This window comes from Metopolophium dirhodum, chromosome 6 (genome assembly GCF_019925205.1).
Source record: "Metopolophium dirhodum isolate CAU chromosome 6, ASM1992520v1, whole genome shotgun sequence".
NCBI lineage: Eukaryota > Metazoa > Arthropoda > Insecta > Hemiptera > Aphididae > Metopolophium > Metopolophium dirhodum.
Window position 1 is genome coordinate 667,557 of NC_083565.1, and position 15,618 is coordinate 683,174.

The window sequence follows — 15,618 nt, forward strand, 5'->3', positions numbered from 1 at the left end:
ACGAGATACCAAACGTACCGCGGTGAAAGAACAAACCAGGGAAGTGTGCGATTATAAAACATAATATTTCGAACTTCGATGCAGGCGACGCCAAAACGTCGGACACGCGTGGTCATTCGTTGCGAGGGCGTCGTGAAGACTATATAGCAGCAGCAGCAGCAGTATGGGAAACCAATTAGCTATAAATTACGCCGATCAGCGAGCATAGAGTGCCTATATATTATATTATATACCTACCTAATAATATTATAATCTTTCTTTCTTTCTTTCTGCCCGGAATGAATAATCCCCGGCTAAAATCTGGGTATAATAACGGTCCGGCCGGCCGGGACGGGAGGAGGAGAAGGAGGAGGAAAAGAAAAAAATACGTTACGAAGTTCATTAGGGTTAACAGAGCAAAACGTTTTTATGCATTATGAGTCGATTGTCATGATTAGGAGTATCGATCACGACAACACGGTCTTGTATAGATGTATTTTTTTCCGATTTGTTTTTTTCCAAACATGTACAGTGGGAGGATCCACTGACCGTTGCGAGGAACCAGCTCTTCACGCTGGAATCCAATCGATAATTACTGTACATTAATTTTTTTTCCGGCCAAAAGCCAATAACGACCTCACATATATGTGCCAAATGGTTATTTTGACATAATTTCTAGCAGCAAGACAAAGCGTGTACCTACCTACTTTCATTTGATTCCGTTTCCTATATATTCGAAATATTTTAATGAAACACGCGTCATATTTCGATAGATTTTTATAAAATGATAATCGCGATGTTGTATAAACAAGTACCTTAAAGGTACCTACCATTATATTATACCATAATAATATTAAAATAGAATGAAAACAACGCATATTATTTTATAATACAACATTAAACATATTTTAAGTATTTATTATACCAATAAAATAAAAGCATAATATTATACTTATCATATTGTTATTAAGTTATTATTTTTTTCTATACTTTGAAAAATCTAGTAGTTACAATTAATTTTGTTTTAATTCATTTACATTTGAATATCAATTAATAAATTAAAATATGTCTTCCAGTATTCCAAGATACTTCCAGCTTATCGATCGATTATAAATTAGAAATATCGTAAGATTTATACATAATATAACATTATTATATTATATGGAACATATGATTTTTGAAATAGTCATAGGCCGTCTCTGGTTATTTTACATAGGTGTTCAGGAACGAATATAACAGACGGAAATAAAAATCGTATTTACATAATGTGTTCGAATATATTTGAATGTTTGGAATCGTATTAAATGTATTATTATGTATTGCAATAAAAATAAATGTAAAATAGTTAAAACTAAATAATAAATACTATTATCAAACTATTAATGGTTTATTGTGGTAATAATTGCGCACAATTCTATCGTTTGCTATACTTGAACTGACTGAGAAAACTTAACGGTTATTAGGTTTTGAGCATTGCAAACTGGTCGTAAAACGTAATTATACGCAGTTCGAAACAATTGTTTTATGTACATATATATATATATGTCATAGACTTTATGGGAGAATTTTGTATAATCTTTAAATTTTACTAATAAAAACAAACAAAAGGCTATTCAAAAGTATAATGGCTTACGCGCTATATGTTACCCGCTATAACTGCACATAACAAAAGGTCTAGACTGTCCGCACGAACTTAGCACTTCAACTTGATAGAAATTAATATTAAAACTATAAGTGTAGGTACATAGTATAGCAACTTACCATGTATGATTTTTTTTACCTATTTTTTTTAAATAGGTATATTTTATGGTACAACCTACCTAAATACTTTTAACGTTAAATGGAAATAAAAATCTACGAGAAAATTTAGAAACAATAAAAATAATATAAAATATATTGTATTATATATATAAAATATGTAATATTCCGAAACTTGGTCAGAAATTGTGTAGGAACCATATAATAATATGGGTTGTATTATTATGTGGTATGATTTCTGGGAATTGCCAAAAAAATGTTCCACACTGCCTATATACTTATAACTTCATATTATTTTTGTTTAAATATTTTTATAATCTTACGAAATTTTTTTTACTCGGGTACATATGTTATTATACTCCAATACGCTCGTCGCTCATGTCTCTCTCTATATATGTAGACTCTAGTTGGGCATTATAATATTATATATTTAATGGGTATATAGCATACATATATATGTATAGATATACTCGTTGAACACCCATCAAAAAATATCGTTCCGACCTCTTGGCAATAATGTAGACTGCACAGATTCTAGAGATGACCGTCAGTGATAACGCTGTATAGCTGGAGTCATGACCCGGTTAAGACAAAGATAGACAAGCCCGGGGGACTTAAATAAATGTAAAATGTGAGAGCTAGTGTGTTTATGATATACGTGTTTGTTTGTGTGTGTGTGTGTGTGGTGGACGATGACGAGGGGCACCAAAAGTTTCAGCAAATAATTCCACAGAACAATGCGGCGATTGCGTCATCGCGAGCACAAGACGCACAGAGACTGCTCTGGAGAGAGAGAGAGTGAGAACGAAAACGATGACGAAAATTTAGAAAAGGAGAGCTGCTGCCGACGACATAACAACGTTCTGTATATCGGCCTTGTTAATCAAACAGTGTCAGTCGATTATGGTTTTCGTGCAAATCAATTTACACGGTCTTGTCATTGAACCGGCAATGGTGTCGTATACGCTCATGTATAATATAATATAATGCCTCGAGAGAGACCGTCTTTTCTCTCTGCTGCGCGTCATATATACATATAATTTATAATATGTACTATACACAATAACAGCCTCGTTACCGGACGGATTTGTTAAAAAAAAATGCGCTCAAACGGTTTTAAGTTATTATGGTTAGGTACGGTATTATTATAGAATAGAATATACGCGAAAAACTACGAAAGACATTAATTTTTTGCCTGTACTCGCGTTGATTTTAACCAGCTATTATAATATTATACCGTTTCGACTTTTTTATAAAACGCACCCGTCAAAAACAAAACAAAAATTAGAACATATATAAATAATTATAACGCCCTTGTGTGCCAAGCTGCAGCTATGACTACTGCTGCAGAGAGACACTTTCCGTTGAAATTCTTAAGTAAAAACGCGTGTAACAGTACAGTATACCACCTTGCAGTGCACGCGTACTGCAGCGGAAAACTGCATAATTATTATTATATACGCATATGCAACAATAATGGGTACCTACACTAACGTTTTGTTTTTTATTTTTTTTCCTCATCCGACGTCCCGTTAATTCGCAAACCGCCGAAGAATTCGAACATCGTGTTATCGATTTATATAATTAAAACGGAACGCGAACGCTGTGTGGGAACTGCGAACCAAACACGATTTCGTCGACGCGTCGTCGTCGTATGTATATATAGTATTATATTATTATTATTATTACACCGACGCTGCAGCATATGGGCACACGGTGTTATTACCGATAACCCATACCGATCGACCGGGCTAATACTCTTACTGCGGATATAATATAAAATTGTGAAGGAAAAAATAATAGTAAAAATTACCAAAAGTAACCGTAGAGCAGCGTTTACAACGAAATATATTATGTATATGGACAACAACGCGCGTTCGGGCGCGCGCGAGTCGTGACGCGTGGCACAGAAGTCGCCGCACACGCCGCCGCCAAGTCCTCCTCGCGCTATTACCGGGTCTTTGTTTTTTATTCCTTTTTCCCATTATTATTATTCCGAAGCCGTTTATATACACGTACACATTCTCTGGGTGAGTGTGTGTGTGTGAAGTGTGTATTTGTCTGTCGTATAGTTGTCGAACACGGACCAACCACGGGATGACGGACGAGGAGTGTGTGTGTGTGTGTGTGAGAGAGAGAGAGAGAGAGAGAGAAAGAGAGAGAGTGGGCCAGCAGCGCACGCGGTCGACGAGTGTCCAGAGAGAAAGAGAAATATTAGAAATACAGATAGAGAGAGCGAGAGAGAGGGAAATTTAAAAAATAGAAACAGAGACCGATGCGAGAGTGGTGAACCTGAAGTATATATATATATATATGCGAAGAGAAATACCGGTCATCTCGTTAGCCCCACCGCTGGCGTTACCACCACTACCACCACCACCACCACCACTACAGTCCACACGAATTCCGGACACAAGTTCACCACCGCCGCCGCGACGACTATGCACACCACGGGCTATACGACAACGACGACGGCGGCTGCTACGAGACGAGTCCAGCGATGACCACGACAACAACAATCCCGCGTTTGTACAAACGAGATACAATCGACGACGGGCCTCGCCGCCGCCGCCGTCTCGCTCCTCGGTTGTCCGCGAGATAATTACCCATCCGTACTTAAGCCTCCTTGTCCGCCTCCACCTCTGCACCCCTCCACCGCATCTATCAACAAGCCGCCGCCGCCACTTTGCTTACCAGCCAAAACCGTTTTTCTGTGTACCGCGTATACCTACACGATATAATAATATAATATATACAAAGAGCCAGCTGGTAACTGGTATATATAGAGCGACATATAGAGCCATTTTTTCAGCAGCGACGTGTTTCTTCGTGTTTCCAAAATATGTCGTAACATATAATGTATAATATTATTATGTTTATGTTGCCACAACAACAATAGTTCCGCAACTTGTTTCGTATTTCGGATGCGACAAGGGTTTATCTTCGGATCGCTTCAAGCCGCGTGTTCACGCAGAGCAACATATGTTTTAAACTAAATTCGTTGGTTAGGATAATAATATGTGGACAGTAAATGTTTATAAAAGTTGCAGTTTATTTCGAAGGAACAAAAACAGCTGGAAATACCTGTCAACATTTGATGGTAACCACTTGTTACCTGCATAGAGGTGTGAACCTGCAGGCTTAATATATTATATATTATTACTATTATAACCATCGCACTTCTTATATATGTATAACACACGTCGGTCATATACGATTTATATTCTACATATTATTATTATTATCATTGTCAGTTTACAAACGTATAAATGTGAAAATCCGGTAAATGTACGACAAATCTCATTACCATCTAACCCTCCGCACCCCACACACCCACACAACGCGTCGTCTTGACCGGACCTGCGGCGAAAACAACACTCTCAGTGTGTCCGCTGCAGGTATCATATTATATGTTATATTATTATTATCATCATCATCTATTTTCTCGTTGCGAAAATCGCCCCGAGTACGCGAACGAATCGAAAACCGTTTTGAAGAAACGGACGACATTTCACCGAGAACGATAGGTAGTAATATATTATTTAATATATTATTACATTACTACCTATACAATAATATAATTTGTATAACATACTTTACATGTATAATGCCCGACGGTTTGCATGTCATCCGTCCGGCAACAAACCCAACACGGTTAACTGTTTATAAATTACCTACTATAATTGCTCGGTGAATTATTTTTACGTACAATACACGAGGCGCACTCGTCTCGTGGTAAAGAAAAATATATTAATATAAATATTTTAAATTATAAACGAGGGTATAAACAATATGTTACGATACTTTCGGTAAGTAGGTTATAGCTAGAGTAGTAAGATGTGTACCCTGCATCCGAATGAGTTTGAAATCAAAATGTGTTTTATACTGAATCGCTGCAGGGCACCATTTATTAATTTTTTCCGCCCCTCCAAGCGGTCATCCAAGGATTTTCTCCTATCAAAATATTTGTGTGGCTTTTTTTTAGGAAAAATCCACAAATTATTCAATTTATATTTGATATAACTGTACATATTATTTGTTAACTGTACCAACACATAGGTAGGTATAATATTTGTCAGAAAAATAAAAAAAAGTTCCTAATTATAACATGTATTCATAGTTGAAAAAAAAAATTTAACTTTCCTCCGCGACTGTTGATTGGCAAATTCGTTAATTACACCGTCATTTCTGCTTCTATATCATGTTCATAATGGCTAATGATTTGATACGTTTTTCACTGGTACTTGCTGATTTTAAATATGATTTAATCCTTTTCAGATTAAGCAAGGAACGCTCAGTTGAACAATTATTGGTAACGTGAGTGTACTCGAAAGCATTCTTAGAGCCATGTGTGTATAGTATAAAGAAACATTAAAAATAATTCATTTTCTCTTAAACAAACACACACACATTGTGTTTATGGTATACATTTGAGGTGTTATCTAAATTTAACGACTTTAAATTACTTCTGAAATATACAGTTGGAAATTATGTTTTTTAATCATCTGCAGTCAACTCATTTTTATGTACCTACTGACCATCCCCAAAAATGTGCTTGTTCCTTAAATTTGACCCTGGTAAATAATATTTACGGTGAAAATATGTAAACGATCGATGTAATTTTTAAACAGTGTATACAAATTGCTGGACCTAGATTTAAAATATGTAAACTCAAGTAATAAAATAATTACATATCATATAATTTAATTTGTTTTATTAAAAATACAAACATATAAACCTCTAATAATAATATTTATTACGATGGTCATTAAATACTCTTAATATTATTATACAAAAATAATATAACCACCATGGAGTTCTATACTCACATACCAATACTAAAAACGAGTTTGTACAACCAAAATTAAATGCAACAAGAGCATTATATCTGATACGTTGTATAATTTATTGTTTAAATATAAATTTAAAAAGGTTACCCGAGACGAGAAGGAAAAAAACATCATTACGTGTAATTGGACGATGGACCATAAACTCTTCCGTAGAAACCCTATAACAGATCATGTTGATAAAAAAATATCATGTCTACTTACGATACCTATTTATTTATCATTTTTAAATATTTAGACACACGATTTTTATCGAGAATTGAAATGCATCGTTCCCGCGTATAGAGTTTATAATTTATCTAATAATAATATTAGGCAACTATTATAATATACACGGTAGGTACACGAATATTAAAAATGAAATAACACGACTCGATTAAAATAGTATTTATTATTTTATTACGTTGACTAAAATCTAAACTTGTTAGAATGTCAAATAGCTAATTGATCAATAAATAAACAAATAAACACAAGCAACATTCGACAGGATTTTTATTTTTGATACCTTTATACGTACGAAACGATCATTAACTTTTAACATAGTTTTATAATATCGAGTGGGTTGGTATTTCTGGGACATATAGGTACTGTCAATGTTTATATTTTTACAAACAACAATGTAACTTTCAATGCACAAAATGTTATACTTGATCAACTACAATTTAATGGAATGTATAAAACACTTTTTCTTCGTTTTCTTTTTTTACTCCAGCGCGGTATGGCGTGCAGTGGAGTCGGACGTTTGGAGTATATATAGGTTCAAGCGGTCAGTTTCAAAAGCATTTTAGTGTCACGCAATAATACCGGTCGTTAAAGGAGATTTTAAATCGATTGTTTATATCAGATTTGAGCACTGCGTGTTTTTTTTGTCACTCCATCCCGCCAAAATATTTGGTCTGACGACTACAACGTCGTGTTGGAATTTGTCACCCAAACGCCGATAAATAATAATAATAATAAAAAAAAAATATTTACAGCAGTGTATACCTACCTACCGTGTGTATCTGTTGTGACATAAAAAATGAAACACACTCACACCAACTATATATACATACCACCTTAATTATTTTAAAGCGATTTTACCGAGTAATTTAAGATGATATTGTGTTCAGAAAGCATGCTGGGCAGTGTACAAGTTCGTTTTATGATCGCTATATACGGTAATATAATATTGTTTTGCTTATATCACCATTCATATTATTGGGGTTTACGTATTATTTTAGACATAATTTACGTTTTATAGCCTACTATTAATAATCATGCGGATTCCTACTGTTCAGGTGGTAAGAAAAATCTTGCATCCAACAATAAAATCACTTAAATAATAACTTGATTTAAAATTTAATTTCTCGGTATAAGTGCCAACTATAATAGCGTAATGGTTTGTGATTTTATTTAATCGAATAAAATTAAATGAAAATAAAATGTATTTATAAATGTTTAATGCAGTTAATGCATTATAATTATTGTCTGATGTATTTTATATAGAAATTAAAATGCACTACTGCAGCAATTGAACCATAAATTTAAAATGTTTTAAATAGTCTTGTTAAATAAAACGAAACATATAATTTTTTTGATAACAAATGTACCTATGTACCTACGTATTTATTTTATTTTTTGTACGGATAAATGAATTTATAATTTTTTTCCAATGGTGGCTGAATTCTATTTTTTATTTGAAATAAAAATAAAAATGTTTAATATAAAATTATTTAGGATTTTTTTTTATCAATAACCAATAAATTAAACGAGTTTAAAAAAAAAGCCGGTATATAAACAAATATATATGTAATAACAATAACCAGAGGTATTAAGTAACAAGAAATTCAATTCAAAAATCGATAAAATTATTCAATGAACTATTTTGACATGAAGTAACTTCAACCGTCACTATATATAGTAGGTATATAAAAGACACAAAAGGATCAATTATTGAGAGAACGGTAAATCGATGAAATCAATTGAGGTGCGCGTAAAAAAGGTGTCAAGGATCTCGAAGAGTACGACATGATTTGAAAGATAATGCACGATAGAGAAACGAGGAGGTAATAAATACGAATCGACTATTAAGAACGGATAAAACGAGAACAAATAATATAAGGACAAAATGTCTACTTCAAGGTTCCAATAATACCAATAACCATAAACGCGTATAGAGGTACCTATTTAAATAATAATAAAATAATATTGATTGCTGTGGGCATAGTAAAATACTAAAATGTATTTTATCAGCTAACTTGATATGAAAATAATATAATGTTTACACTTTTTAAAATTAATAAACAAGTTTAAAACATATATCGTGTACCGACAGATACTCGTACTTTTGTACTTTAATAATTTTAAACGATAATTTTATCTGCATCTCGTACCTATATTATCACGTGCAATCATATTATTCAAAAGAAAAACACGCATCCGCTCCACGTACTCGTGTGTAAGTCTACGACGAAAAGAGAAAAACTTTCATCATATAATGATTTTTTTCCCCTTATCAAAGATCTGTCGGTACGATCTTTCGATATATTTATGTACCACCATCGAAGACAACTGCTGCGGCGTAAATGCTGCTGCCGACGTTGAATTACGATTGGACGGTTAAATTATTTTCTGTAATCCTATCCACTCGGGGGGTAATACGATCAGCTGTTTCCACGCATTATTTTCTGTCGTCAGTCCTACAACGCTGCAGACTTTGGCAAACGCGTGAGCTATTGTTGTGTCAGACGTGGGTGCCTAATATATAATAATAATAATAATATATGTTACATATCGACGCGACGTCCCAAAGGTCGAAACGTAAAAAGTAAAAGTAAAAAAAAGTCACTATAGGTAAATCGCAATCGAACCGCTTCGTTCCGAACCGTCTCAACTCGAATACGCACACCGAAAACCACGATAAGTATTGGTTAAGCTACAAATTATTTACAAGACATAATATGATTTAATCGCGTGGACAGGCGTTTTTATACAACGTACACTTTGAGAATGATTTTTTGAGGAATCGTGGTGAATTGTTCGACCCCGCGGCAGAGTTAAATCGACACCACGGATTCCACTATAGATCTTCGCGTACCTATATATAATATTTATCAAAGAAAAATTAGAAAACGTTAACAATATTTACTCGACCTATATGTGGTATTGTGATGTGAATGACGATTCAATGACATCTGCGCCGAACTCCATCACGGTGGTCCTGATGCAGCAGTGAGCACATTTTAAATCGAACGATTTATATGCGTTAAATTACATTATAATATAAAGACGACGAGTCGCATATATTACATAATATGATTCATAGATCGTTCGATTTCGCGTTTTAGCTATATGTGCCTGGTTATCAAAAAAAAATTACCATCTTGAAATGAAAACGCGCGCAGTACACAGCATATATTATTCATAAATTCGTTATAAATAGGTACGCACATTTTAAAAACATCTGTAATACACCTATAGGCAAACGAACTTCACATACCCCGTTGAAGTCTTTTATAATATTAAACGAAATTACGACAACACACATTAATGAGTAATGATTATTTGTGTTGTAGTAAGTTTATATACAGTTTAAGCAATTTTAAAGAGAAAATTATTATTATAAAATGTGCAATAATCATTTTAGCTTGGTACACCGCTTTAAACTCATATAAAAATATAATATAAATCTTGATGGTTTTATTACTATTTATCATAGGCTTAAAATTGATATTAATATAGGTCGTCGATTCACACAAATATTAAGAGGACCCGCACTTGTTTTTTCTGTCTAATGAACTTACATAATCTATCATCAACTTACATATATAAAATTTGAAGTCCCTGTAAATTTTGATCAGAAAAAAATCGAATTATAATTTTAGTACATAGGTAATACGACGTACCTAAATACAATTTGTATTTAAATTTATGGATTTTAAGACGACAATCTATATTTTATATATCTAAATAAATACATGACATTTCCAACCGAGAAGGTGCTAAAGCCCCTCCATTAGATTCTCACCTGTTGTGCGTCATCTTATTACTGCACTTACTCGCTATTCCCGTGACTAGGTGAATAAATCGAATAACGCAATTAATTTTACTATTCTATTATTATATGTTTTTACCATACCAAATTTATACTCCACATGCCTACATATTAAATACTTATTACTTATGTACACACACTGACACACGCGCCTCGTAATTCCTATATATAATATACATGATTCGTCACTACAATATTAAACGATAGCAGTCTTATATGTACCTAAGTACAATGTGTATAAACTTAAGTACGAGCAGGTGAATAATATTCATTCCAAACGGTAACTCCGCGTCGGTACATTAATAATAATAATAATAATAATATGTATATTATATTATTTAATTGCTTCAAACTTGCTCACCCTCATTTTATCCTTCAGCCGTGCATTTATTTAAATTGTGATTCTTGAATTTTTAAGCATATAGATACTTAAAGCCCATACATTTTTGAACGGGTACTTAAATTTGTTGTAGGGTGCCCTGCGAGATTCAAACTTCTTTTAAAAATTAAAACCACCATTTTTTTACATTTATTTTTTTAGATAATGATTTATCTACATAGGTAATATATGATTGGGTATGTCTACCTAATCAAAATTTGAACCAGCAAAGTTTCCGAGTTATTAAATTATATCAACTAAGGCAGAGGTATTCAAACCGTGAGTACCAGCTCCAAAGGGCATTGCGAGTATTTTTCAAGGGAGCAGGGAGCCGTTGCACAGAAGAGGGAAAAAAATGACGATGACGATTAATATAATATATATTATATATTTCACTTTTGTTCTCAACGTAAAATATTTTATTTCAGTTTTTTATGTATATTACATAATTATTATTATATTTTTTACCTTGATATTATAATGCATAATATGATTATAAAAATTAAACGTTGACGCATCAATTTCATTCTGTGCTCTTAATGATTTGAGAGACATAAAAAATGTAGGTGCGTTACCCTGGCACCCCAAGGTAAAATTTTCGACTTGAAAACTGTTGGGTATTATGTTATTTGTTATGTAACAATTTGTAACCACAAAAAAAAATTTTGTAATCACACCGGTACCCCCGAAAAACCACTTTACAAGTTCCGGGTGCCAGGGTAACGTTACCCCGGCACCCCGTACAACAAAAAATGAAAATGTCGACTTGAAAACTGTTGGGTATTATGTTATTTGTTATGTAACAATTTGTAACCACAAAAAAAAATTTTGTAATCACACCGGTACCCCCCGAAAAACCACTTTACAAGTTCCGGGTGCCAGGGTAACGTTACCCCGGCACCCCGTACAACAAAAAATGAAAATGTCGACTTGAAAACTGTTGGGTATTATGTTATTTATTATGTAACAATTTGTAACCACAAAAAAAAATTTTGTAATCACACCGGTACCCCCCGAAAAACCACTTTACAAGTTCCGGGTGCCAGGGTAACGTTACCCCGGCACCCCGTACAACAAAAAATGAAAATTTCGACTTGAAAACTGTTGGGTATTATGTTATTTGTTATGTAACAATTTGTAACCACAAAAAAAAATTTTGTAATCACACCGGTACCCCCGAAAAACCACTTTACAAGTTCCGGGTGCCAGGGTAACGTTACCCCGGCGCCCCGTACAACAAAAAATGAAAATTTCGACTTGAAAACTGTTGGGTATTATGTTATTTGTTATGTAACAATTTGTAACCACAAAAAAAAATTTTGTAATCACACCGGTACCCCCGAAAAACCACTTTACAAGTTCCGGGTGCCAGGGTAACGTTACCCCGGCGCCCCGTACAACAAAAAATGAAAATTTCGACTTGAAAACTGTTGGGTATTATGTTATTTATTATGTAACAATTTGTAACCACAAAAAAAAATTTTGTAATCACACCGGTACCCCCGAAAAAACCACTTTACAAGTTCCGGGTGCCAGGGTAACGTTACCCCGGCACCCCGTACAACAAAAAATGAAAATTTCGACTTGAAAACTGTTGGGTATTATGTTATTTGTTATGTAACAATTTGTAACCACAAAAAAAAATTTTGTAATCACACCGGTACCCCCCGAAAAACTCGATGTACAATATGTATGATTAGTATTTTATATACTATACGATATCGGACATGGCTTCATAATTGGAGAGCAAGCTATATTTGATGGTCAAATGAAAATGGTCATAATTAATTAGGAGGTACTCATATAAGATTACCTCGGCAATATTAAATTAATGGATGCAATGGATACAATTTCATCAACAGCCAATAAGCTGTTAAAAGGTATGCCATCATACATACAAGTTAACCGGTGTTCCGAACCTAACCTAACCCGATCTTTTCTGTCCAGAATTTTCTTTAGACAATAGATATGAAGTAATATCATTGACTGCTTATGAGGGGAAAATAAACATTCAAGAAAATATTAACAACTTCTTAGATAAGGAATTTATTGAGTGTAAAAGCTGCAAAAGTGAGAGAGTTATAACTGCCAGCATAAAAAACCATTTGTTGATAGAACTACTATCATTACCTACAGGTACTTTATACATTTTTAAATAAAGATAAAGAAAATCAATAAATTTATGTTTTTTAATCATTTTAATTCTTATACATTGTTCTATATTCTCAGATCTAGAAGCATCAATAAGCATATCCAATCTGAGTGATATAGGAGCAATCCAAAACAATTATGCAGGAGAAGTCCATTTGTATTTAGATGATATTCCAAAAACAATAAAAATTAATGATATTTATTTTTTGAGAGGAGCTATAGGGTTTTGTGGACAAGACCGGTGAGGATTAAGAGTGACCACAGGACACTATAAAGCGTTTGCATACAGATCAAATGACCAATGGGAAGTGTATGATGATCTCAGAGATGGCATATCATTAAATACAAAAAAGAAGGAAAATATTGAAATGCTATTGTATTCAAAATAAATTGTAAATATAAAACGTCAACATTTCGAATTAATTTTTATTTAAATATATTCCGTTTCCAATTAATACGTGAGGTGCTCAACAGGCATGTGACATTTATGTAAAATAAAAAAAAACATAGTTATCTTACTACAATTATTAGCAATTAATTAAAAATAATGCTAAAGAACACTTTACTGAAAATTAGAGTGAATTAGTAAAGTATAAGTTTAACTTATTTAACTATAAAAATTGTATTCAATGTAAATAATATAAAAGTATACTAAAATTAAATAAATAAAATTACAGGTAAATCAATATAAATTAAAACGATAGTCTGTCAGTTCATACTACTAAGTATATATTTTTAGTATACATTTATATTGCTGTAATTAATTGTATTAATCGAAACTTCTCTTTAGATCTAAATATATCACCTCATATTTCTCAATTGGTAGTAAAATGAGGCTATTTCAGCAATAATCAATAGTTTGTCAACAATTTGGGAAATCCATCGAAAATTGGATACAATTTTTTTTTAACTTAGAGTTTTGTACAACCTAAGTGTAAAATTGTATTCAAAATTTGTCCAAACATGAAAACTATTTTAATTATTCATTCATAACTTCAAAAACAATGGTCTAAACTCTAGATACTTGAAAATTGAAATGTAAACACATCTATATAAATGTCTTCCAAAATATTGAAAAACACTAAATACATATAATATATATAAAAGGAAGAAATCAATATTTAGGGACCACAAACATAGATGGAAAACTTTTTTTTTGAATTTAAAATGAATGGTTCAAATTGTCAACTGAACTGGACATAAGATATTGAGTTTGGTTCTAAAATCTTAATTTAGAAAAAAAATCCTATTCAACTTCTGAGACTCAGGTAAGCATATAATTCAAACATACAATTTTCAATTAATTTAAATACGAACTAAATAATGAATGTAAAAAGACAGTAGTTCCGAAGCACCGATGTGGTTACAAATTGTTACATAGTAAATAACATAATGCCCAACAGTTTTCAAGTCGAAATTTTCATTTTTTGTTGTACGGGGTGCCGGGGTAACGTTACCCTGGCACCCGGAACTTGTAAAGTGGTTTTTCGGGGGTACCGGTGTGATTACAAAATTTTTTTTTTGTGGTTACAAATTGTTACATAACAAATAACATAATACCCAACAGTTTTCAAGTCGAAATTTTCATTTTTTGTTGTACGGGGTGCCGGGGTAACGTTACCCTGGCACCCGGAACTTGTAAAGTGGTTTTTTCGGGGGTACCGGTGTGATTACAAAATTTTTTTTTGTGGTTACAAATTGTTACATAATAAATAACATAATACCCAACAGTTTTCAAGTCTAAATTTTCATTTTTTGTTGTACGGGGCGCCGGGGTAACGTTACCCTGGCACCCGGAACTTGTAAAGTGGTTTTTCGGGGGTACCGGTGTGATTACAAAATTTTTTTTTGTGGTTACAAATTGTTACATAATAAATAACATAATACCCAACAGTTTTCAAGTCGAAATTTTTATTTTTTGTTGCACGGGGCGCCGGGGTAACGTTACCCTGGCACCCGGAACTTGTAAAGTGGTTTTTCGGGGGTACCGGTGTGATTACAAAATTTTTTTTTGTGGTTACAAATTGTTACATAACAAATAACATAATACCCAACAGTTTTCAAGTCGAAATTTTCATTTTTTGTTGTACGGGGTGCCGGGGTAACGTTACCCTGGCACCCGGAACTTGTAAAGTGGTTTTTCGGGGGTACCGGTGTGATTACAAAATTTTTTTTTGTGGTTACAAATTGTTACATAATAAATAACATAATACCCAACAGTTTTCAAGTCGACATTTTCATTTTTTGTTGTACGGGGTGCCGGGGTAACGTTACCCTGGCACCCGGAACTTGTAAAGTGGTTTTTCGGGGGTACCGGTGTGATTACAAAATTTTTTTTTGTGGTTACAAATTGTTACATAACAAATAACATAATACCCAACAGTTTTCAAGTCGAAAATTTGACCTTGGGGTGCCAGGGTAACGCACCTAAAAAATGTTGCAAAGAAAAGCGAGTGAGACGTGGAATG

At 33.3% G+C, this 15,618-nt stretch overlaps 2 protein-coding genes across 3 annotated transcripts in view; one reads left to right on the forward strand and one right to left on the reverse strand.

Annotated features, from left to right (window-relative positions):
- The window catches only part of LOC132947862 (lysine-specific histone demethylase 1A), a 418,533-nt gene that overhangs the window by 306,079 nt on the left and 96,836 nt on the right, over positions 1-15,618 (reverse strand). The gene's annotated exons all lie outside the window — the stretch shown is intronic.
- On the forward strand, positions 12,681-13,395 carry LOC132946067 (uncharacterized). The gene is made up of 3 exons (XM_061015890.1): positions 12,681-12,879; positions 12,947-13,135; positions 13,229-13,395. The coding sequence occupies exons 1-3, from the start codon at positions 12,831-12,833 to the stop codon at positions 13,393-13,395; spliced, it is 405 nt and encodes a 134-aa protein (XP_060871873.1). The 5' UTR covers positions 12,681-12,830.

Coding starts and splice junctions, on each gene's coding strand:
- LOC132946067 (XM_061015890.1), top strand. CDS start 12,831: ATGGATGCAATGGATACAATTTCATCAACAGCCAATAAGCTGTTAAAA. Junction 12,880..12,946: donor AGCCAATAAGCTGTTAAAAG/GTATGCCATCAT, acceptor TTTTCTGTCCAG/AATTTTCTTTAGACAATAGA. Junction 13,136..13,228: donor ACTACTATCATTACCTACAG/GTACTTTATACA, acceptor CTATATTCTCAG/ATCTAGAAGCATCAATAAGC.